The sequence below is a fragment of the Aegilops tauschii genome, chromosome 7, assembly GCF_002575655.3.
Source record: "Aegilops tauschii subsp. strangulata cultivar AL8/78 chromosome 7, Aet v6.0, whole genome shotgun sequence".
Lineage (NCBI taxonomy): Eukaryota > Viridiplantae > Streptophyta > Magnoliopsida > Poales > Poaceae > Aegilops > Aegilops tauschii.
In genome coordinates, this window is record NC_053041.3 from 407765505 (window position 1) to 407790543 (window position 25039).

Genomic DNA, 25039 nt, shown 5'->3' on the forward strand with positions numbered 1-25039 from the left:
AGGCTATAGTAAAACTCTGCTAATGATGCCACATCACCTTGATTACTGTTGCTAATCTCGCGTTAGTTCAAAACGATTTAAATTCAAATTGAATTGAAGGCAAACGGTAAAAGTTTTCAAACATTAAAACTAAAATGTTTGGGTTGTGCCAATTAATGCATAGGTATTTATGGTGGAGGAGCCACACTTTTATATAATGTTTAAAGGCCCTAAAATAATTAAAACAGTAGCAAAAACAATTAATTAAATGCCTTTTACAATTAATAAATTACTAAACTATTTTATTTACTCACCAAACTTTTTGTGGCATTGGGGTATTTTGGAACAATAATTTAGGTACTATTTGTATATTTTATAAAACAAAATTATATAGAAAATATAATAGTAAACTAATAAAACAAAAAAAAGAAAATAAAGAAAAAAAATAAAAGAAACAAACAAAAAAAAGGAAAAAGAAAGGAAGAACCCCCCCGGGCCAAGTGGCCCAGCTGGCCACCGGCCCAACTAAGCCGAGGCCCAGCCGGCCACCCCCATAACCCCTCCCTGAAACCCTAGCTACTCACCCGATCCCCCCACTCCCCCTGTTCCCACTCCCTCCCTCGATCTGGATCGAGGGCACGACCCCATCGTGCTCGCCCCTCGACCCCGCCGCTGATCCTCGACGCCGGCGCCCTGCGGCGCACCTCGCCGGAGAACCCCCCCTCGCCCGACGACTCATCCTCCTCCCCGGACCCCTCCCACTCGATTGGTTCTGGATCGGGGAGGGGCTCAATCCCGTGCCACCCTGCGCCTCCGACGTCGGTGCCCATCCCCGGCGCCGCCTCGTTGCTGCCGTGCTCCGCCACCTCGTCGGCGTCGCTCCATCGCCTCTCCCTCACTGACGCCAACGCGCCCAGTCGTCGTCCTCCTCCTCGACCGCCTCCTCGCCGGACCTCGCGTCTTCGCCCTCTTCCCCGCCGGCCGCCAGCAAGCCTCGGCGCCCCCTCTCCCCATCAACGCCGGTGAGGCCCCCCTGGCCTCTTCTCCTCTCTCTGCCCTCGCACACGACCGCGGCCATCACGCCCCGGGCCGCGTCCAAGCTCGTCACCCGCGTCGTCCCGTTGCCCTCGCGCTCTGGCCTTGCCCTCCTCGCCGCTGCTCCACCCGGTCACCACGACCCCGTCCCGCCCGGCGTGTCACCTCGCGCGCTCGCGCCCGTGCTGTGGCCGGCTACCGCGTGCTGCTGCTCCTGCGGCTGCGCCGCCCCCGCTTCTCGCGTCCACCACCGTGCCACCGCCCCCGCCTCACCCGCTTGCTCCCCTCGCCGTGCTGGCCTCGCCCACGCCGGCCTGGCGACCTGCCAGGTCCGCCGCCCTCCCCCGCGCCCCTGGGCATACACCTGCTCGGGCTGCGCCCAGCGCCCGCACCCGCGTCGCCTGTTCGGGCAGCCCCCACGGCACCCGAACCCACTATGGCCCTTAGGGCCAATGACATGTGGGGCCCGCCCCTGTGAAACGTTTTTTTCAAAATTTAATTAATTAAAATTAATTTAAAAATTAATTAATTAATTAATCCTGATTAGGTAGCTAATTAAAACCTAATTAATATACTAATAAAACTAACTAATGTTGATTAGTGATCAGTCAATGACAGTGGGGCCCTCCTGTCGGTTTGACCCAGTCAACGGTCAGAGTTGACCGCTGACGTCATGCTGACGTCATAAAATGATTTTCGAATTAAATAAATTTTGTTAATTCTAAAATTGAATTAAAACTTCAAAAATTAATATAAAATAATCCGTAACTCGGATGAAAAAACTTTGTAAATGAAGTTGCTCAGAACGACGAGACGAATCCGGATACGCAGCCCGTTCGTCCGCCACACCTCCCTAGCATAGCAAACACGCAACTTTCCCCTCCGATTCATCTGTCCGAAAACGCGAAACCCCGGGAATACCTTCCCGGATGTTTCCCCCCTTCGTCGGTATCACCTACTACCGCGTTAGGGCACACCTAGCACCGCGTATTGTCATGTTACGCTTTGTGTTGCTTTGATTGCTCTGTTATTTATTATGTTTCCCCTCCGTTACTTCTTTCCGGTAGACCCCGAGACTACCGGTGACCCCCAGTTCGACTACGGAGTTGACGACCCCTACTTGCCAGAGCAACCAGGCAAGCCCCCCTTGATCACCAGATATCGCCTATTCTTCTCTATACTGCTTGCATTAGAGTAGTGTAGCATGTTACTGCTTTCCGTTAATCCTATCCTGATGCATAGCCTGTCATTGTTGCTACGGTTGTTACCCTTACCTGCTATCCTACTCCTTAGTATAGGATGCTAGTGTTCCATCAGTGGCCCTACACTCTTGTCCGTCTGCCATGCTATACTACTGGGCCGTGATCACTTCGGGAGGTGATCACGGGTATATACTATATACTTTATATACATGACACATGTGGTGACTAAAGTCGGGTCGGCTCGTTGAGTACCCGCAAGTGATTCTGATGAGGGGGCTGAAAGGACAGGTGGCTCCATCCCGGTAGAGGTGGGCCTGGGTTCCTGACGGCCCCCGACTGTTACTTTATGGCGGAGCGACCGGGCAGGTTGAGACCACCTAGGAGAGAGGTGGGCCTGGCCCTGCTCAGCATTCGCGGATACTTAACACGCTTAACGAGATCTTGGTATTTGATCTGAGTCTGGCCATTTGGTCTATACGCACTAACCAACTACGCGGGAACAGTTATGGGCACTCGACGTCGTGGTATCAGCCGAAGCTCTTCTTGACGTCAGCGACGGAGCGGCGCGCGCCGGATTGGACTGGAACGCCTGCTAGGCTAGGTCTGCTTCCGGCCGCCCTCGCAACGTGCAGGTGTGCAATGGGCGATGGGCCCAGACCCCTGCGCGCATAGGATTTAGACCGGCGTGCTGACCTCTCTGTTGAGCCTAGGTGGGGCTGCGACGTGTTGATCTTCCGAGGCCGGGCATGATCCAGGAAAGTGTGTCCGGCCAAGTGGGATCGAGCGTGTTGGGTTATGTGGTGCACCCCTGCAGGGAAGTTTATCTATTCGAATAGCCGTGTCCCTCGGTAAAAGGACGACCCGGAGTTGTACCTTGACCTTATGACAACTAGAACTGGATACTTAATAAAAGACACCCTTCCAAGTGCCAGATACAACCCGGTGATCGCTCTCTAACAGGGCGACGAGGAGGGGATCGCCGGGTAGGATTATGCTATGCGATGCTACTTGGTGAACTTACCATCTACTCTCTTCTACATGCTGCAAGATGGAGGTGGCCAGAAGCGTAGTCTTCGACAGGATTAGCTATCCCCCTCTTATTCTGGCATTCTGCAGTTCAGTCCACTGATATGGCCCTTTACACCTATACCCATGCATATGTAGTGTAGCTCCTTGCTTGCGAGTACTTTGGATGAGTACTCACGGTTGCTTTTCTCCCTCTTTTCCCCTTTCTATACCTGATTGTCGCAACCAGATGCTGGAGTCCAGGAGCTAGAGATCCCGAGGATGATTCTACGTGGAGTTCGGCTTCGAGGAGTAGTTAGGAGGTCCCAGGCAGGAGGCCTTGCCTTTTCGATCGTTGCTACTTTTGTGCTAGCCTTCTTAAGGCAAACTTGTTTAACTTATGTCTGTACTCAGATATTGTTGCTTCCGCTGACTCGTCTATGATCGAGCACTTGTATTCGAGCCCTCGAGGCCCCTGGCTTGTATTATGATGCTTGTATGACTTATTTATGTTGTAGAGTTGTGTTGTGATATCTTCCCGTGAGTCCCTGATCTTGATCGTACACATTTGCGTGCATGATTAGTGTACGGTCAAATTGGGGGCGTCACAGACGGCTAGGCGCGGTGGGCGGCCCAGTCACGGACGGCGGTGTGGGCTGTGGGCGTAGCTGCCATCCTTTTGGGTGGCGGCGGCTGCGGTCGGCGGCAGTGGACGGCTAGGCTGCGGTGGCATGCAATCTGCCTTCAGATTGGCGGCGGCGGCGCGGAGGGCCTGGTAGTCTCGTCGGCAGCACCTCCGGCCAGGTCTGTTGTGACCAGTGCAGCCGGCAGTGATGGCCATCTCTTCCGTCAGAGGTGGTCGGCCTGAGGCTCGGTGTTCGGATCTCCGGATCCGTCATCTAGTACCGACTGCGAGTCGGGGAGACATAGTTGCCGGTGAAAACCATGCCGATGGCCGGCGATGGCGGCGTTCTGCATCGTTACCTTGATGAAGGCATCGTCGTGTGACTACTGTCGACCCACTCGTACTGCTCTGGGGAAAACCCTAGGATCTTGTCTTCCAGATTGGACGATGTCGGCACTGTGGTGTCGTTTCTCTCTTGGGAGCATCGTTTGTGGAGCAGCGCTGGAAGTCAAAGGCAGGAGGTGGAGCGGCTTCGTCTTGCACGGAGCTTCGATGGAGATGTCAAGTCATGCCTGGCCGACATGTGCTACGCTTTGTCATGCCTGGTCGGCAGGTGCTGCGCACGACAGATCTTCCGGCTGGTGGTACTTGGCGGCATGGTGCTGAGGTGTACCGGCAGTGACCGCGATGTGCTCAACAGTTCGCGCACAGGGAGGTGGTGTTGTTGGGCGCCGTGGTGGCGTCGACGGCAGATAGACCGGGCAAGGTTGATGAGTCAGTACAGCTCTGAAGATAAAGTGGTGGCAGTTGGCGTCGGCGGCCTTTGGGAGCGCGCTGGACCGATGTGTGCCCCATACCCGACAAGTGGCTTGGTTGGGGTCTCAGGTCTTAGATGTTAGTCTTGGTTGTGAGGTATGTGGTATTAGGTCCGGACTATCAGTATCCCTTCATCAACTGAATAGGAGTAGCGACAGATGTTGCCTAAATAGTGGCTTCAGACTTAATGATGTATTTCGTTGTAAGGTTTTTGATGAATAATTAATAAAGTAGCTGCATGCATCGTCCAAATGCAAAGGCCGGTTCTCCTTTTCTAAAAAAATAGAGATTCGGCGAAGATAAGTGTACTACTAAGTTGCTCTATAATATGATGCAGGATTTGGGTACAAGGGATCAGCGTATGTTACACTTAAGAAAATCTCAGATGGCGCATAAAAAAACATAAAAATCACTTGGATGTGTGTTTGGGCGTGCATCCTCCAGGTGGTTGAAGAACGTCAAAAAGGTGGAATCGTGGAACACCTGCTATTCCTTTGCCCGGATTCTAAGGAGACGTGGGCCTGTAGTCAGGGGCGCCAAATTAATCCCAAGGTTCCACTGATTGTGCTTTGGGGACGCCGGGGGACAAAACCAACTTTATAGGATGGCGGTTGTTCGTTGCTGTACCATGGTCCTTGGGCGCCACGAAGGACGCAAGCAAATTTATTCACCCTCTCTAAGTAATTTGTTCAATCCGCTACCGCCGGGAAACGTAAAGCGAAGTTGGATGTGGAGGTGGAGAAGCTTCTTCTCCTGGCAAGGACTTTGCAACTTGGAGACTGATGCCAGACTTGGCGTTCTCTGATCGGATGCAACGATGGATGTATGGTGTGTGACTGCGTGTTGCGCCTGCTTGAGCTTTTCTTTGTTGTCTTTAGGCTGGAACAGGTGGTATCTAGTACTACCTACTAGAGGCTTTTTTTTGCAAGTAACTACTATCTTCGTCTGGTTTTATTAGGCCCCCTTCCATTTTGAGCCAAAATTTGACCATAAATTTAACTAATAAAATATAGATTATATGTCACGAAAATATATCATAGAAAACCTCTTTCAAATACAAATCGAACAATATACTTTGTGTAGCATATACTTTATATATTTTTAGGTAAATACATGGTCAATCTTCAATCCAAATTAAAAGGGGGCCTAAACCCGAACGGAGGTAGTACTTACTAGAGGTTGAAGCGCCCCTTCCTAGGAGGTCACGTGCTCCCAAATCCAACACGTGATGGCACAAGAAGCGTGGTCATATGCAGTCTTTATTTTTAACAGTCAAGTTAGCTCTCCAAGAATAAGAGTTTAATCTCCCATTAGTAGAATCCAAAATCTTGAGGGTTTACAATTTCAAAAGACACTTCTCTGCTAGCAAACGATGCTCTTCATAGAATATATCGGTTACACAAAAGTACTTGACACATAATCTACAATTGCAGTGTCACTTTTATCTGTACAATACCAAAGATTTCCAATGAGCAGAGTTCTATGTCTACCCCCAGCCCTTGAACAATGTAGAGTATGACGTATCAGAGTTCTATGCCATGGCAATGCACAGGTGTTCAACTAAACTAGCTAGGCACCACTCACTATTGGCTTCTTCACAGTGGCGGAGCTATGTGTAGTTCTGAGGAGTGGGGGGGGGGGGCACTGCCCCCAGCCCTTGCATATTTACTAAAGGAATACATTTTTAGAGGATTAAATTATGAAGAATTCAGTCATTTGGCCCCCAAAGCTGTATATTTTCTCTTTGCCCCCCCTCCTTCAATTCTCCTCAAGCTCCACCGGTGCTACTTCATCTCCCATGCACTGAGTTTTGACACCTTAATATCCACCCTCCCATTGTTGAAGACGTGCAGGTGAGCTTCCTTGCCTATGGCGAGGGATGGGTAAACTCTGGATAAAATGCATGTTGTCACTCTTTCTCCACAGCTCTCAACAACGGATCTATCAAACTGAAAAGAGTAAAAGAACGTACAAGCTTCATAGAAAGTAATTTGTGAACTTTGATAATACCAAGTTCCAACAAGAAAAGCATAACAAGATTCTCAACCATAAAAATGATTAATTGGAATTAGGAAAGAACAACAGGGACAATACATTTATGTGATGAATATGTTAGTCTTATAAATGTTTAAACACATTACTTTGTCTAATTTTTCAAAGGCATGTGTTGAATAGCCTTTAACAAAAAGGCAACTAGTTGAGTAGTATACCAGGCTTCACATTGATATCTTGTCATTTGCCATCTTAGTATTGACAAAACCTGCGAAGGTCGGCAGGTACAGGTTTGGATTCAAAGATTACCTGTAGAAAGTCAAATAAACAATGCAATCCTCGCAAGTCATTGTACGAAAATCTTGTGACGGGCCACACGTGCTATAACATTCTTTTTACAAAATATAAAGTGAGTGAGATAATTGAGAAGCTAGAATGCATACTTGGTGGCAGTGGTGGAGCTTAGTGTACTGCTGGGGGGCTGTGCCCCCCCCAACTTTGGACAATTCTTTGAAGAAAATATTAGGTAGAGGCCTAGCTAAAAGAAAAATTAGTATTTCGCCCCCTCAAGCGCTCCTGTTTTGTGTTCCGCCCCCTAGGAATTCTGGTGTAGCTCCGCCACTGCTTGGCGGGACCGATGCACATGAGCACAACGGGCTTGTCATTCCAGCCCACCGCCCTGAAAACCCTGAAGAACACCATGGGTTTCTCTGTAGAAAATATGCAGAAAACCCCTTATACAATGTGTCGTGGAATTGTCACGGCAGATGTCCTCGTGCTAGGACTTAGTCGCGGAGCCATCGCAACTAGGAAGCTTAAAGGGGTTAACGGGACAAGGAACACGAGGGTTATACTGGTTCGGCCCCTTACGGTGAAGGTGAAAGCCTACGTCCAGTTGAGGTGGTATTGCTTATGGTTTCGATGACCAGGGAGCTTAATTGCTATGCCTGGCTTTCGACGAGATCTTACTTGTCCTAAACCGCCACTGGGTCGCCCCTTTATATAGAGACGTTGACGCCCAGCGGCCCTCAGAGTCCCGGCCGGCTCATAAGAGTGTCCGGCTCGGACTCTCAACTATTCTTGCCTTACACTACAAGTTTTACCCTAACGACGGCTAATGCTACGGGCCTTAAGCCATCTCCGGGTCTTGGGCCCGTTATTGACCCGCCATCTTCATCTTTGGTACCGGGCTTCGCGTAGTGACCATCATGGGTAACCCGGCCCCTCCTGGGCAGGTGACTCCAACGGTTATATTCTCAACACAATGGGATAAATACAAAAGGCTACATGGTTATATAAATAGTACTCTAATACCCCCTCAAACTCATGGTGGATTACTAACACTGAGTTTGGAGAGAGATAAGCCATGGTGCGCTCTAGTGTGGGCCTTCGTAAAGAAATCAGACAACTATAACTCGCAAGGCACATACTAAAGAGCAATAACCTGATCCTGCACACTAGCGCACACATAAAAAGCGTCAACACCAATATGCTTGGTGAGCTCATGCTTCACAGATTACAGGGTCGCGTGTAATGCTAATAGCACATGTACTATCAGACAATAGCAGAGCAGGTGTAGTGACAGAAACACCAAAATCCTGAAGTAACCACTGTAACCAAATCACCTCTGTCGTCAAAAGAGTCATAGCTCACAACTCAGCCTTTGCACTCGAATGTGAAACAACAGTCTGTTTCTTTGTCTTCCAGGCAATTTGAGAACCACCAAGAAAAACACATTAAGCTGAAGTGAATGGCAATCTGAGGGATCACGAGCCCACGTAGCATCCGGATAGGCCTGAAGCTGTATTGAACTGGAGCAAGGAAAGAACAGACAATGAGAGATCATGCCACGAAGATATCAGAGAATACGAAGAAGGTGACTATAGTGAACCAAAGTCGGATGTAACACCCCGGATGTAACTTTCCATATTTGTAACTCCAACTCTTGCCATTTTCGGCTATGTGTTATGATATTCCCTCCGTGGTTGGGTTTCGTTTTTGTTTTGCATTTTGTTCATGTCATGCATTTCATATCATGTCATCAAGTGCATCTCATTTGCATACATATTCGTCTCATGCATCCGAACATTTTCCCCGTTGTCCATTTTGCAATCCGACACTCCCACCTCCTCCGGCGCACCCCTCTTGTTTTCCTTTCGTGAGCGGGTGTTAAACGTTCTCGGAATGGACCGAGGCTTGCCAAGTGGCCTCGGTATACCACCGGTAGACCACCTATCAAGTTTCGTGCCATTTGGAGGTCGTTTGATACTCCAACGGTTAACCGGGTAACCGCAAAGTCCTTTTGTGTGTTGCAGCAAACCCCCCTCCAAACAGCCCAAAACCCATCTAAGTCACTTCCATGCTCTAGGTCGTTCGATCATGATCGTGTGGACGAAAACCGCACTCCATTTGGAGTCTCCTAACTCCCTCTACCTATAAAACTCCTCCCCCCTCCGAAATTATTCACAGATCAAACCCTAGCAAACCACCCCGCCGCGGCCGGACACGTCCGTCTACGGCCGGACGAATTCCGCCGCCGGCCGCAGCCACTCACGGCGCGCCACGTCGCCCGGGCTGAGCCCCACTTCGCCGCCGACCGCGCGAGCCCGCGAGGCCCGCGTCGGGCCCTCCCGGCCCGCTCCTCCCGCGCCGCCGCTCGGGCCCCCGTCGCCCGCGCCTCCCGCCACCTCGCCGCGCCTCCCGTCGCCTCCTCCGGCCGCCCGCGCCGCCGCGCCGGAGAACCGCCGCCGCCGCACCGCCGCCCTCGGTGCCCGCGCCGCACCCCGCCGCCTCGCCGACCCCCGCCGCCGTCGTCCGGTCGCCCGTGACGCCGACCCCTTCTTCCTCCTCTCCACGCCGGCGACCTCGAGCAGCACCCGGCGACCTCGAGTGCCCCGAACCCTAGATCTGACTGGGAGGTTGACTTCTTCTCCCCCGAAAATATTCTGTCCCATAATATTTGCATTATATGCCCATGTTCATCGCATCATAACTCTCTGCATATACCTCCGTTTCGTGCGTGTAATATATCGAAATGTTCGTCTCGAGATGCTCTTAATTTTGTTCGATTGCACGATGTTCATTTGAGTCCATCTTAATGCCCAAATATCTGGTGCAAGAGTGCTAGTTGCTGTGATCTGCTGTTACTTATCAGATCTTGATCTGTTATTTTTGTTGCTATTGATGTGTGCATGAGTTCTACATGTGTTTTTCTGTATGCCATGCCATCTTTACAGAGGTGTATGCCATGTATTTTTGTGATCTCTGTGGTGACTAGCACAAGCATGCAAACTAGGCTTCGTGATGTTTCTGATTTCAGGGACTTAGTAATTTTACTAAGTCTGTGTCTGCTGTTATTTTATTGCTATGTATCCATGTGGCTACAGAGAGATCCATGCTCCTTTTGGAGATGTTCAGTAAGGATGTTTCGTAGATACGGTTATGCTCTATCCATTCATGCCTCTGTTTGCAATTATGGAGTACCCTAGCATGACTCAATCTTGCTCTACTTTTGCTATAAAATGTTCTTGGCAGATTGTTTAGGTGTTATTCAATTTTGCCAAGGTTGTTGTAGTTGTTTCATACATTCCATGAACTTGCTCTTGCCATGGATAGCTTTATAAACATGCCATCTTGCTGTAGGTATGCTTTTTTTGTCATGCATTGCTTTGTGGTGAGTGCATCAAACTCACAAAGATGCCCTCATAATGTCTGTTTCTGCCATGCTCTGTTTTCTGCTAAGTCTGAAACCTGTTAATGAAACTTGCTATGTTTACATGGTTTCCATCATATCTTCTGATCATTTTTGGCTTATGGTCAGTAAGGGACTTTTGTCATATGCGCTTAGTAGATTATTTCCATACCTTGTTTTGCCATGTTAAGTTCCTGTAGCATGTTGATTGCTTGCTCTGAACATTGCTACCTGATGCTGTTTCAGCCATGTCCAGTAATTTCACTAAGTCTGTGAACCTGATATCTTTTGCACTTTTGCCATGCTTGTTTGAACCTGCTGTGGTGTGATCTAGCCGTAGCTCAGTGTTCATCTTTTGTCAAGCATCTCATGTAGATTACTGTCATATGCTTTGTTGCTATGTTGAAGTGCTGTAGCATAGTTTCTTGATGTATTCTAAGTGCTATCATGCTGTTAATCGCAGATTCGTGTCATTCTTGTTTTGCTTGCCATTTGTAAACCGTGCATCCGTTTCCGGTGATCTTTATATCGATTTCGACCGAAATCATTTCACCTTTCCAGTGGCATACTTGGTTTGCCAAGTTACTGCCTTGTTCATCATTTTTCTTCCGGAGCACGCATACGCATCGCATACCACATCTCGCATATCATACATGTTTTGCATCATGTTGCTTGTGCATTTCCCGTGATTGATTGTGGTTCCGTTGCTTGTGTTCTTATTTGGGTAGTGCCGGGAGACGAGTTCGTGAACAAGGAACCTGTTGAGTACGCTTACGAGGATCAAGTTGTCGACAACTCTGAGAACCTTGCAGGCAAGATGACCATACCCTCGAAATCACTTCTATCTTTGCTTTGCTAGATGTTCGCTCCATTGCCATGCTGCGCTACCTACCACTTGCTATATCATGCCTCCCATATTGCCATGTCAGCCTCTAACCATCCTTTCCTAGCAAACCGTTGTTTGGCTAAGTTACCGCTTTTGCTCAGCCCTTCTTATAGCGTTGCTAGTTGCAGGTGAAGTTGAAGTTTGTTCCATGTTGGAACATGGATATTTTGGAATATCACAATATCTTTTATTTAATTAATGCATCTATATATTTGGTAAAGGGTGGAAGGCTCGGCCTTATGCCTGGTGTTTTGTTCCACTCTTGTCGCCCTAGTTTCCGTCATACCGGGATTATGTTCCTTGAGTTTGCGTTCCTTACGCGGTTGGGTGATTTATGGGACCCCCTTGACAGTTCGCCTTGAATAAAACTCCTCCAGCAAGGCCCAACTTTGGTTTTACCATTTGCCACCTAAGCCTTTTCCCTTGGGTTTTCGCGAGCCCGAGGGTCATCTTTATTTAAACCCCCGGGCCAGTGTTCCTTTAAGTGCTGGTCCAAACTAGAGCCCTTTGCAGCGCCACCTCGGGGAAACTTGAGGCCTGGTTTTAGTTGTACGGACTGCTCATCCGGTGTGCCCTGAGAACGAGATATGTGCAGCTCCTATCGGGATTTGTCGGCACATTCGGGCGGCTTTGCTGGTCTTGTTTTACCATTGTCGAAATGTCTTGTAAACCGGGATTCCGAGACTGATCGGGTCTTCCTGGGAGAAGGTTTATCCTTCGTTGACCGTGAGAGCTTATAATGGGCTAAGTTGGGACACCCCTGCAGGGTATTATCTTTTGAAAGCCGTGCCCGCGGTTATGAGGCAGATGGGAATTTGTTAATGTCCGGTTGTAGAGAACTTGTCACTTGACTTAATTAAAATACGTCAACCGTGTGTGTAGCCGTGATGGTCTCTTCTCGACCGTTGCGTTGCTTCTCTTCTCGCTCTCATTTGTGTATGTTAGCCACCATATATGCTTAGTGCTTGCTGCAGCTCCACCTCATTACACCATCCTTTCCTATAAGCTTAAATAGTCTTGATCTCGCGGGTGTGAGATTGCTGAGTCCTCGTGACTCACAGATTCTACCAAACAGTTGCAGGTGCCGACGATGCCAGTGCAGATGACGCAACCGAGCTCAAGTGGGAGTTCGATGAGGAACGTGGTCGTTACTATGTGTCTTTTCCTGATGATCAGTAGTGGAGCCCAGTTGGGACGATCGGGGATCTAGCATTTGGGGTTATCTTATTTTCATTTGGATTTGACCGTAGTCGGTCTATGTGTAGATTTTGGATGATGTATGAATTATATTTATGTATTGTGTGAAGTGGCGATTGTAAGCCAACTCTCGTTATCCCATTCTTGTTCATTACATGGGATTGTGTGAAGATGACCCTTCTTGCGACAAAACCACAATGCGGTTATGCCTCTAAGTCGTGCCTCGACACGTGGGAGATATAGCCGCATCGTGGGCGTTACATCGGAGTAGAGGCAAACTGACTCAAAATATGGATTGGATAAGATATATCTTGACGATTGAAGAAGAAGAATAAGAAGAAGACAAACGGGCGACGTCACACACGAGTAGTTCAAGCGCCAAGCAAATCGAGCAGATCAAGGAGACCCAATGCGGTCGGAAGCAAGTGGATCAGGGCAGCAGTGGCAATCGGGAGACTTGCTGATCTGCGTACAACAAATTAGTAGCAGCAATCGGCTGGAGAGAGAGGAGCGACGGCAGCTGACTCCTACCACACCGCCCGTGACATCCACCTCGACCGCTGGCGGTACCGCCTTCGTCAAGCAGAATTGGCAGCCGCCTACAGGGAGTTTGGCGAGGTGGCAGATGAGGTGTGGGGTAAGAGCGACAACAAGGAGGACATCGCCAGCTCCGCCCCGGCCGCGCTCCGCCGCGAGGACCACGAAGCTGGCACATCCGCGGGCGCCACCGCCAACAAGGAAGAGTAGTACATGGTAGGTCGCCGCCGCTCAGGTCCCAAGAAGGCCACTGATGTTCCCCTCCCGTTGAATTCAAGCTTGGTGGGCTGAACATCATTGGCCGATTAGCCGCTTGGCGGTGACGTGAAGGCGGACAACTTCACTTTCCGGGGCTCTGGAGGCGGAGCTGGATAGCGCCGAGGTGGAAATGGAGAAGCCGAAGCTTCAGTTCTCGGGCTCATGGCCGGACATGGAGAACGGGCGCCAGCGACCATTTAGATTAGGTTTAGAGTAGGGTTTAGTCCGGTTTATATGAAAAAATGTAATAAATATCGTCCGATTTATATCAAAATGTAATACATTTCGCGGTTTATATGAAATCTGTCCTGTTTGCATGAATTTCGCCCGATTAGTTGAAATAGTGGTTGACGGTTGGCAAGAATAAATGAACAATGTAGGAGGAGGGGTTTTCTGACAGGACGGGTATTGACGTCCAACGAATAAACGAACCAAATAGGGGCGGAGGCAGGGGACCCCTTCATCCTCTATTTCCATGTTTTGAATGTGAACATAGACAATTGCTTCATGCTCCCATTTTTCTCGAATACGCACGAGTATGCGTACTATATATATTGAAGAAGAGGATGAGGTAAAGAGCCCCTCCACGTTGGAAATTACAAAGTTACATAACCCCAACTCCACCCACACAAGGACTACAATCCTAGGGCTAACTTCTCTCATTCGCCCACCTTTCCACCGCCAAGAAGATTGACTCAACATGACAACATCCCCTTTAAAAAGGTTCGCTCTCTTCCACATTTTACCCTCCGTAACTATCCTACTCAGCACATGCGAGCTCGAAGGCGTGGCTCCATCAAAGACTATAACATACAATAGACATATTTTACTCTTTACAAAACGATAGACAGCCGAAAACTCTAGTCATGCAGCGAAAAGGTGCAGCAATTACAAAATTAGTAGTTCGGATCATGTATCTTTGCATTTCCTGTAAGATATGGGCTACATTATATACATTGAGTGTATAAAATTTACTGATGCACTATCTATTGTCCCTGTTGGAATTCTGGCCTATCGGAGACCATGCACAATAATTTATGTATCAAAACCCATGTGAGCGCTTGCAGAAGAAACTGAAAGCGACCAAGATCTGAACTCCGGAATGTTTTCGTTGCTTTCTCTAGTTCTGAATTTTGGGACATATTGCAGCGGAGGGCGTCGATATGGAACCTGAAAAATTGTAGCAGCAGAGCAAATTTGTGACAGATGATGCACGTTAGTGCAAGTTCAGCGCTAGATTGGTTCAGTACTTGAAGAGTGTTGCCAAATCTGGGCGCACTCACAGAGGCTGGGATAGCAGGGTTGTTTTGACACTGGATCTTCTTCCAGCGGCGGGGGCACCTGACCATATATCATTTCGCAGCTCATGTCTTCAAAGTCTGAGATGTTTGTTGGGTCAGTGAGCAAGATAATCATCAGCCAGGGCTAACTGAATTTCAGCTGGAAAAGGCATCAAGTGAGCTTACTTGGATTCATGGTGAGGGGAAGGCCGAACTCGTCGGTGAAGAAGCTCTGCGTGGGGATCTTGCACATGTTGACGCACATCCCAACGCACCCGCTGTTCTCCAAGTACCTGCATGAATTGCGATGACGTGACTGTGGCATCAAATCAAATCAAAGGTTTCCTCACATTTCTTGTATGTATTTCATACCTGCATTTCTTTATGAGCACTCCACTCCTCTGCTTCACCCCGTCAACCTCTACCTCGATAACCTGCTTAATCAACAACACGCGCCGTGATGATAAGCCTTTTATATCTGAAAATCGACGTGATGATAAGCCTTTTTACCTCTGATGGGCCGACGAGCCAGTGGAAGAATGGGACGGTGAGGGCCGCGTTGAACTCGCAGGCCCAGCGCGTGGGCGGGAAGAGCTTCTTGAACTGCTCGGGGGCGCCGGGAGGGAGCATGGAGAGGAGCACCTCGCGGACGGCCTCCTGCTGCTGCGCGCGCGACCGCCCCACCATCACCCGCCGCGACACGTCCACGAAGCTCTCGTAGTCCCACTCCCACACCGCCTTCTTCTCCTCCTCGCCGCCCGGGCCCGGCTTCTTCTTCCTTCCCGTGAACTTCTCCATCTTGCGCGCGAACAGCCCCATGAACGCGCGCTCCAGCGGCCCGTCCCTGTACTTGGTCTTCTCCCCCATCGGCGCCGGCGCAGTCGCCGCGCACCGCACCGCCGCCCGCCGCCTCGGCACCCTCCTGGCCGATGGCGCCGCCACCGGAGAGGCGACCGTGGCGTAGCAGAGCTCCACGGGCATCAAGGCCATTGCTGGTTTTGATCTTGCGGACGCGCTGGTGGTGCTAACCAGTGTCCACTTGTGTCCGGCCGGCTCTGAGGCTTAAGCTAGCGGTGGTGGTGCTTGCCTTGCCCTGAGGCGCGCCTTGTTGGCACGCGCCCACCGCGGTCGTTTCGAGGCTGCCGGGATGACACGTACGGGTACGGCCGGACAGGGTTCTCATGGACCAGTGGTCGTCGTCGCCGTCGTTGCGGCTGGTTCACCGGCCGTGGGGGCGGGAAGCACGACGACCACAATAAATGTGGTCTGGATATGGTACGCAGAGGGGAAATCTACCTATGGCATCTATACCTGGCCAAACGGGCCGGCCCGGCACGGCACTGCCCGGCCATCGTAATCGTGCCTGGCCCGGCACGGCCCGCCAGGGCACGATTACTATACGGGCCGTGCCGTGCCGGCCCGCGTGCTGCGCCCCTAGGACCAGGCACGGCCCAGTTAGTAAACGGGCTGGCACGTTGGCCCGTTTAGCACGGTGTGCCGCATATTTTCAGCCTGTTATTTGACGCACTGATCGTTTTTAGCCTATTTTTACATATTGGGCCATATATAGACGTATATAAAAAAACGTAATCGGGCCGTGCCGTGCCGGCCCGCGTGCCCAGCCTCCAGGCCCAGGCACTGCCCAGGGCGTGCCGCGTGCCGGGCCCGGCTCGTTTAGCCCGTGCCGTGCCTGGCCCAAGGGGGGCCGTGCCGCACGTGCTCACGGGCCGGCCCGAAAAAACGGCCCATTTGGCCAGCTATAATGGCATCCACGGGTGCGCGCGATCTTTCATTCACTTCTGGGCCTAACGATCGAGGCCCGATAGCCTCTGCGTGGACCAAAACCTGGCCACATGGCCTGGTGCGGGCCGGCTGTAAATGGGCCTGGCACAACAAACTCGAACACCCTCCGCCCCGGTACGCATATGGGCCGGCCCATATTCAGGGAACCGCCTTTCGTTTACTATTTTTTTATTTCTTTTGGTTTTCTCATCACTTATTTTTCCATTTTAAATTTCGGCTTTTTTAATTTGGGAATAATTTCTAAACTTCACGAACATATTTTGAATTTGTGCACCATTTCTGCATTTTAGTTCAATTGTTTCAATCTGTGAACATTTTCTGAATCAGCGACTATTTTTTAAATTTGGGGAACAAAATTTCAAATTCCCGCACAGTCTTTGAATTCGTGAACATTTTTAGGATTCAAAAGCAGCTTTGAATTAGTGAACATTTCAATAACTTTGGTATATTTCTTGAAATAAGCAAATATTTTTGAATACATGAACATTTTTTTAATTCACAAACTTTTTAGAAATTTGTGTAAACCTTTAAATTTGTGAACTTTTTCTGAATTCATCAAGATTTTTTCACTAACGTACATTTTTTTGAAATTAATAAAAAATGAAATTGATGAGCATTTTTTGTATTCATGAACATTTCCTGATTAGCAACCATTTTTAGAATCGCCGAACATTTTTTGAAATTTGGGAAGAATTGTTTAAATTCATGAACAATTTCTGAAATCCTAAACATTTTTTGAATCACCAAACATGTTGAAATTGGGGGATATTTTTTTAAAAATCGTAAATATATTTTGAATTCATGATTATTTTATAAATTAGTGAACTTTTCTAAATTTACAAAAAAAAATCATGTATTATTTGAATTCATGAACATTTTCAAATTTGCTAAAATAGCAGTTTTTTTTTTGTAAAATCCGACTCAAAACCAGTCTAATATTTCCATGGAATTAAAAAACCAGTATAGTAGCCTCCTTTCATGCCAGAGAAAAAAAGAAAATCGGGTTAGATGGTCCACCCAATAGCGTTTACCAGCCTACGCTCACTACCCAGTGCGCTACACGCAAAATAGGAGGTCCCTATGACCCGTGTCAGCCCTTTTATAAACCCAAATGATAACGTCCACACGTGTGGCACGAAGCAACATGGCCCAAACGCCTCTATTATCATCCATTTTGCCACGTCAATACAGATGACATCAGCAGGAATCATTTTGGTTTTCAACTTAAAAATGTTTTATCTCCTAATTAAAAAATCCAATTAAAATGCTAGAAACATTTTTTTACATTGTATAAACTTTTTAAATGCTAGAAACATTTTCTTTTAAACACGTGAACATTGTTCTAAATGTAATGTAATTAGTTTATGGTACAATTTTTTTATTGTATGAACCTTTTTTGGAGCGGTGGGGAAATTTGTGTCCACACCGAAGTTCATGGCACCCATAATGAATAGTAAAATCATAAAAAATAGTAAACACTAAAACAGATCAAGAAATTTGTGGCTTTGATTATGACAAAATGTTTTAGGTACTTGCAAAATTGGGGCCCAATAACATCAAATGAACCTCACATAAGCAAAATACAAATTTTGCTCAAACAGTGCACACAAGTTCGAACACAAATTTTGTTATCTTCTGTATAGAGATCCTCAGATGTCATTTGGCCTCCAAACTTTTCAAGCACATAAAAAATTTGGTCATAATTGAAGCCACAAAGGTTTAGATTTTTTTAACGTTTTCTTTGATATTTTTTTATTTTACTCTTCATCACGGGTACATTGTACTTGGGTGTAGAAACCCACTCTTAGAGCGGTGGAGTGGGCTGTCATGGATGGACCTGCCTTGGGATTTCTCATAGAGGGAAGGGACAACTATGATTGACTTCTTCATTGCCGAACTACCCAATCTGGTTCAACTCTGCATTTATTAGGAGACCTCGGCCTGGAACCCTCCTCGTCTCCAGCTCCTATGCACCGTTATCCTCTGACATGCCGTAGCTGCGCCCTCCACCTAGTTAACCTTCAGGTCTTATTGCCCCGGCCGGACCCCGCCACTAGCCCGCGCTCGCATGGTATCTCGAGGAAGCAACAAAGTGCCCTCTTTTTACATGGCTTGCGACAGTGGCGACGAATTTGGCAGAGGAGGCAACTACATTGTGGGCGGTATGAGGGGAAAATTACGGCTAGGGAAAATGGAAGGGAAAGGATGATAGACCTCTACCTCCATTGTGGTTCATTTAATTTTTACCAACTCAAGTGAACACACAGTCAATGTTCAACTGGCCAAATATAAAAAAGGTTCCATTGACATAGAATGTACGGGACAATGTACAATAAAGCCTGCTCCACCAACCAAAATGGACGGATGAGATTATTTGCGTGAAGATTTGACAACTAACATCGCTGGAGCGGGAAAGGGGCTGAGCGCGCGTTGATACTTAAAGCGAATATCAAGATCAAATTATTATGACCAATGATATGCAATATTTGTTTCTAGGTCCTCTAAGAGCATCCACATGCAAGCTTCACAAATTCGGGCTCCTATATATCCGCGGATAGTGAAAGGTCACCCCTCATTTCTCCGTGCCCGCAGTCGTCCCACTAATATTCGCGTCCTCTCCCCACCAATCCATACTAGCCATGCAATGTGATATAAAGTACATAGATCAACATAGCAACATTCAGATAACGCAACCACAGCAGCATTCGGACATCACAAACATAGCAACATTCAGACATCACAAACATAGCAAAAACATATATATTCGGCATAAAGTTTTTTTTACATTTGGACCCAAAAATTCATCACATGACATCTTGATATATAGATAAACTAGAGAAATAGATAACTGATAGCTTGCTAAACAAAGAGGGGTGCCAGACATCACCATTTCCTCGCTGATTCCTTGTTGTGGTTGCCTGAGCGGCGGTAGTAGTCCTCCGCATAAGAGTCGGCAATCGGAGGGGCGCCGTCAGTGCGTGTTGTGCTGCTGTCAAAGGATACCGAGATGAAGTCCGCGAGACGATGGATGGCGTGCGCCTGCTCCTTCATGAGCTAGGCCGATTTAGCATCGCCGACTGCCCTCTCCGCATGAGGTGTTTTGACTCCTCGATGCCGAGCTGAAGCGCCTTCGCGTACTTGCGGCGGAGGCGCCTCGTGTGTCTCTCCGTCGTAGTCAGCAACCGGTGGAGGATCGCAGCAAGAGCTGGTCCTCCGGGTCGACCGGCGCAGGCGCTGACATGCGAGTCCTGCAGGAGGAACTTGCCTTCGCCGTCGCCGCCATCTACCTCGATCGCTGTCTCTCGTGGCGTCTGGTGCATGCCTCCAATTTGGGCATCCTCTGCCGCAGGACTTGAGCCGGCGCGGGCACGACCACCTAGCTCCTACCGGGAGGAGCAGGGGCTGGAGGGGTGGGAGAAGGGCGCGACCCGTGGATCTACACCGCCACGGCCCAACGTCTCAGTTCTGTCTTTTGCATTGCGCCGTCGGGCGGCAGGTACGACCGGAGCTCAAGCTCCATCCCCTGTCCACCCGCACCTGCGCAAGTGTGATGCTGAAGACAAGGTGCTCGCCGTGCTCCTCCCGCTGCAGGGCGTCCTAGTCGACCTCGATGCGGCATCCGTCGCTAGACGCGCTTCCATTGCTCGACTTAGGGAGAGGAAGGGACAGGACAGAGAAGTGAGGGGAGGGGAGGAGACGGGTAGTGGAGAGTTCGAGAGTGTTAATTGTGGTCTAAGGTTCGTCCAAGGTAGGGTATATGTTGGGACGGGGTGGTCCAGCGTGGGCCTGTCTGACATGGCGTATGTGTCTGGGCCGCCTCATACCCACTCCAGATATGGGCTGAATATGGCGGGTGCTGGTCAGTCAAAACATTCCAAACATCTTACTGGACCTCCCTAGCGGATCCATCGCAGATGCTTTAAGAAGTACAAACCCAAAAAAGAAGGAGTAGCACAGAAATAGATTAAATACATCGGTTACATTAGTTGCATGATCTACTCATATAGCACATACTCCGTCCGATCGAAAAAAAGTGTCTCGGCTTTGAGGAGGGAGTAATTTATTTGCATATATTTAGAACTGACATAATAAGCTTTAAGTCTAACAATATGATGAGCAACACGAACCAGTACATACATTGTACCAACGTGTTTTTTTTTTTGAAAATTTGTAACAACGTGGTTGATCGATGCAAGAATAACTGAACAATATTACATGCATCCACGTACTATGTTTGCACAGCCAGGCTGCTACATCTCCACGACCACGGCTGACAACGGCGCCGTCTTCGCACCGGCGTCTTGCACGCGCGGCTCGGCCGAAAGGGTGAGCGCGAGGCAGACGACGGCCGGGGTGCATGCCAGCACGAGGCCGACGGGCACCATCCACAGCCGGCTGTTGGACGGGTGGAACGCCACGGACCACCACGCAAGCAGCGACGCGCCTGTCACCGCGGCGGCCACCATGCACGTGTCCACGGCGACCGAGGCCGCCTCGCGGGACACCGCCAGCCGCTGCTCCTCCCCGTGGAAGAGGTGGCAATCCATAGCCGCTGGCGTCCTTGATCTGGGGTGGTGCTGCATCTTCATGGTAATTCTGCTAGATAGTCCTGGTTGTTTAATTGTCAAGCTCTGTCGGGCTTACTAAACTTTGGGTGGCTTGTTCACCGTTGGCGAGGGGATGATGCACATGTTATCTTAATGTTTGCAAGACTGCGTTGAGTAATGGGCAAATCAAGTGTTGGATAGACTATTAAAGGGATCGAACGTCGTAATGGTTCGACCTCCCTCACACACCACGTACGATCTGTCCCCCACCCCCGCTTCTCCCATCCCCGCTCGAAAAAAAAGAGATCCACTACCCACGAAAACACGTCCCACACCCACCCGTCCTCCTCATCTCCCGCACCCTTCGCTCCCGATCCCGTCTCCCTCCTCATCTCCCGCACCCCACCCCGTCGCTCCAGATGCCGCTTCTCTCTCCGATCCCGAGAAAAAACTTCTCCGGTGTGCAGGTGCTGCTCGATTTTGGTTGTTCCGTATGCTGGCCGCCGGGAACGGCGCCGTCGGGGACGCCGTCAGGGCGGGGTTCTAGGTGCAACGGAAGGCCGACGCCAGGTGGTGCGGCGAGTGCTAGGCCTCCGGAGGGCGCTACGGGTATGACACTGGGGCGTCAGATGATCACACATGCTTCTGCTTTGGTGGTCAGGCTAGCGGGTCGTGTTCTACTTCTTCGTCAGGTTCATTTACCCAATAGTTGATCTGAGAGGTAATTGGTTGGCCAGTGATGTTTGATTGATCTAAGCAACCTTGAGATGTGCGATGGGCGAACGTGAGCGGCGGCCAACGGCAGACATGGACTCAACACAACACAGGTACATGGCAGAGCAACTCACCTGCTGGTCTCCACTTCGCAGGCGGCAAGCAGGCAACAGCTGCCACCAAGGTATGTGCTCTTTTTATTCCTTTTCAGATCCATTTTGTTCACATGGGCCTAAAAAAAATTAGGGATCAACAAATTGATCGCTCGAAGTAATGAGCATACATATTCTTTCTTATGTATCAAGGCAGGAAACATGGTTTTATTGTCAGCACATTGAATTTTTGGTGGTCAACCCATCAGCCAATGCCCTCATGATCTGCGCTTGGTGTACTTACACTTTATTTTGGACTAAGGCAGTAGTGCGGCTTTAATGAGAAGATTTACAAAATCTGGTGGTGCTTACATTTTGATCTGTGCATCTTTTCCCAGATTTGAATAACTGTGAGTTTGTGACCATCGCACTTGGCATCTTTTATGATGTATTTTTTGTGTGTTAGGTCAAGCAGTTTCTGTGAAATGACTTTGGGAATGGATGGTTCACTGGGGTAATTAGCGGTACCACCACATGCTGACATGGAGTGTACAAGGTATGTGTTTTCAGCTTGTTTATCAGGATGAAGTGGAATACATCATAAATATTCTTTGCATGACCAGTCAGGGACATATCAACACGTCCACTTAATCCAGTTAATCCATGTTCAGTTCCTTAGTTTGCCTACCATTGTCCGGATTTACCATGTATTATTTGACCGGAAAATTGCATTGTTAATCGCTTCGACGAACAAGTGAATATGTAGGCTGTATCCCTCTTTAGTTTTTTAACAGTCTGTTCACTGACTCACTACTTCATCATAGATTAAGGTCAAGAATTTGTCATGTATTGTCCCTTCTTAAATATGCTGCACTTGCTTTCTTCTGTCAGCATTTTAGAAATATAAATTTCCTCAATTGATTTCTTATCCCGTTACCCCATGTACGTATTGGTTGTTGAGCATCGTTCACTGTTACAAAGATAGGTCAGTAGTCAGTAAGATAACTAACATTTTAATATAAGGTGGTATTGTTCCAATTTACTGGCGGTGCATTTTCGCCCTCAATGTTGTTGTTCTTATATCATTTCTGAAGTTCTGATTAAGACTAATGATCTGTTCACGCAAGTCTTAAGAAAGGAGTGTGAAATTAATTTGTTAGCAAAGAATCTAGAGTTAGACTTACTCGATGGTTGATCAATCAAGTGAAGTAATGATCTGGATGTGTTGGCAAAATTTCTTTGCAAGTGCATGGAGAAGCTAAGGAATATGTCAACCACTTTCGGATATTGTGATGTTATTACTATATATTAAATGTGCTAGATCTCAATTCACATATCATAAACTGTCAAATTGTGATTATGATATTTTGTTTCTCAAAAAATTAGAGTCAGGTATGATGACTTCATAATACTGAGACTTAAACTCAGCTACCAAGTATTAATAAATTAATGTTGCATCTACTAATAGCCTAAATTAATGTTTCATGTTACATATTCATACAAAGTTTACGTGTAATTATCATGTGTGTTCTCATTTGTCCATTTTTAAATAGTTTTAGGGAATAAATAAATACTAATTTGAAATGAATAAGATTAATTTAACTAAGACCAAATGTAGTTTGATTCTCCTTTTAGTTTCTAACAGAGCAAGGAATTAGTTTTCTGTTTAATAGCAGAATAATCAGACTTGTATCACTTTACTCACTTGCTATTTGTTTTAGTTGTAAGCAAGTTACTTGGGTTTCTAACCGAGCTAACATGCTGCTTCTTTATGTAATGCAATCTACTTATAAAGAAGGTGATTTGTTAACCCCTTTCCGTCGTAGACATAGTATGTTGAATTGGTATTCCCAGTCTATCATGTTAATTAGAAAACCTTATGCCTAAAAATGCTTTAAAATGTCATCATTTGTTTTTTCCCAGCCATTTTTTTATCATTACATCGTTGTCATGGCATGCTCAAAAAATTACCAGTGTGACTTGCCTTATCCATCCATTGTCTGGACTCACTGCTTAGTTTGGTTGCTAATTTAGTCAGTACCGGCTTGTATTGTAGTTCTCTTTAGTCCGAGCAATGGCTGGAACTAATTTTCACAGCTCAAAAGTAGTCCCAGCCACCGCTCCATGGAAAAACTAACACTACTGCTTTCTGTTTGGTATAATTTTTTTGGTTTGTTAGTCTTTATATGAGGTTTAACTATTGTAGCTAAGAGAGAAACACGAGAAAGAAGCCATTACAATCACTTGTTATATTGGGAAAACATCAAAAGCTCGTAATGTTTGTATTCACGAAACAAAATGATTATTTGGCAAATATATTTTCTTATGTCGTAGCAACGCACATGTATCTAGCTTTTTTATTCAACATGAACGAGAAGTACACTTCCAAGGAGGAAATGTTGACATTTTTTTGACTTGGTTTTCCTTGATTTCTTACAATTTTTCTTTCCATTTTCTTGAGTGTGTGCAGGTTTATCCCATGTTAGCTGTTGTAAGTGTTCTAATCTGAATCCTAGGGGAAGTTGAAGTAGATAGAATAACCATATATGTCCTACTACATGAAGCATTTTTCTGTTTGATAAGCTATGGTGTGCTGCATTACCACATCTCATATGTAAATTAATTCTGATATACCCGAAGTCCCCTACCATGGAGAAGGATATGCTGCTAAGAGATGCAGTTGGTAGTTATACTATCTATTAAAATACCAGTTTGTGGCTTCATGCAAGTATAGGCGCTAAAGCTTTTCAATAATTTTTTTCTGTTGAGATAAATCACCTAGCATGCATTTCTCCATTATGTTGATTTCCTTATTTTCCATGATATGCTGCACAAAGCTAGGAGACAACATTCTTGTAACCGATGGTGTATTGGTTATGCTGGTTAATTTGCCAACAATTCTAGAATTTCCTCTCAAACAATGAATTTTTGAATTAGCAGTCGCTTTGAATGTTAAGCTACCGAATCATATGCTATTGAGTTGTCATTTATGCAAAAAATTCAAGTACTCAAGGAGAATGTTGAATTATTTCTTTAATTTGATATTCTCAATAATAGACACTATATGTTTTTGTACGTTTCTTGCAGCCACAAAAGCGTTATCTTTATATTGTGTTCAAAGAAACACTGGCATTGCACTATGCGTAAATAAGAAGAAAAAATCATGTCATCATCTCTCATGATATGTGAAGATCATTCCATATAGTTGCTAACATTAATAAAAGGTTTAAAGCGGTGGTATGGTGAGATGATAAACTTTTAAAGCAACGACAATGCTAAAACTAGGACGGACAAAGAAAATGGAGGTAGAGGGAAGGTGGGGCAGGGAGGTAGATGATGCTTGTGTAAGGAAAGAAGCGGGAGAGATAATTGGCATTTGT

The 25039-nt window shown here is 47.4% G+C and overlaps 1 protein-coding gene and 1 long non-coding RNA gene across 2 annotated transcripts; one reads left to right on the forward strand and one right to left on the reverse strand.

Annotated features, from left to right (window-relative positions):
- Positions 1 to 14069: 14069 nt before the first annotated feature.
- Positions 14070 to 15784, reverse strand: LOC109742251 (beta-carotene isomerase D27, chloroplastic). The gene is made up of 5 exons (XM_020301338.4): positions 15014 to 15784; positions 14876 to 14937; positions 14690 to 14796; positions 14507 to 14602; positions 14070 to 14393 (listed from the first exon to the last, which is right to left on the reverse strand). Exons 1-5 carry the CDS (start codon positions 15491 to 15493, stop codon positions 14344 to 14346), a joined length of 795 nt encoding a protein of 264 aa, XP_020156927.1. The 5' UTR covers positions 15494 to 15784; the 3' UTR covers positions 14070 to 14343.
- Positions 15785 to 21179: 5395 nt separating this feature from the next.
- Positions 21180 to 24671, forward strand: LOC141028080 (uncharacterized). Its single transcript, XR_012190336.1, has 2 exons — positions 21180 to 21751; positions 22126 to 24671. It is a non-coding gene; the product is annotated as an uncharacterized lncRNA (long non-coding RNA).
- The last annotated feature ends 368 nt before the right edge of the window (positions 24672 to 25039 follow it).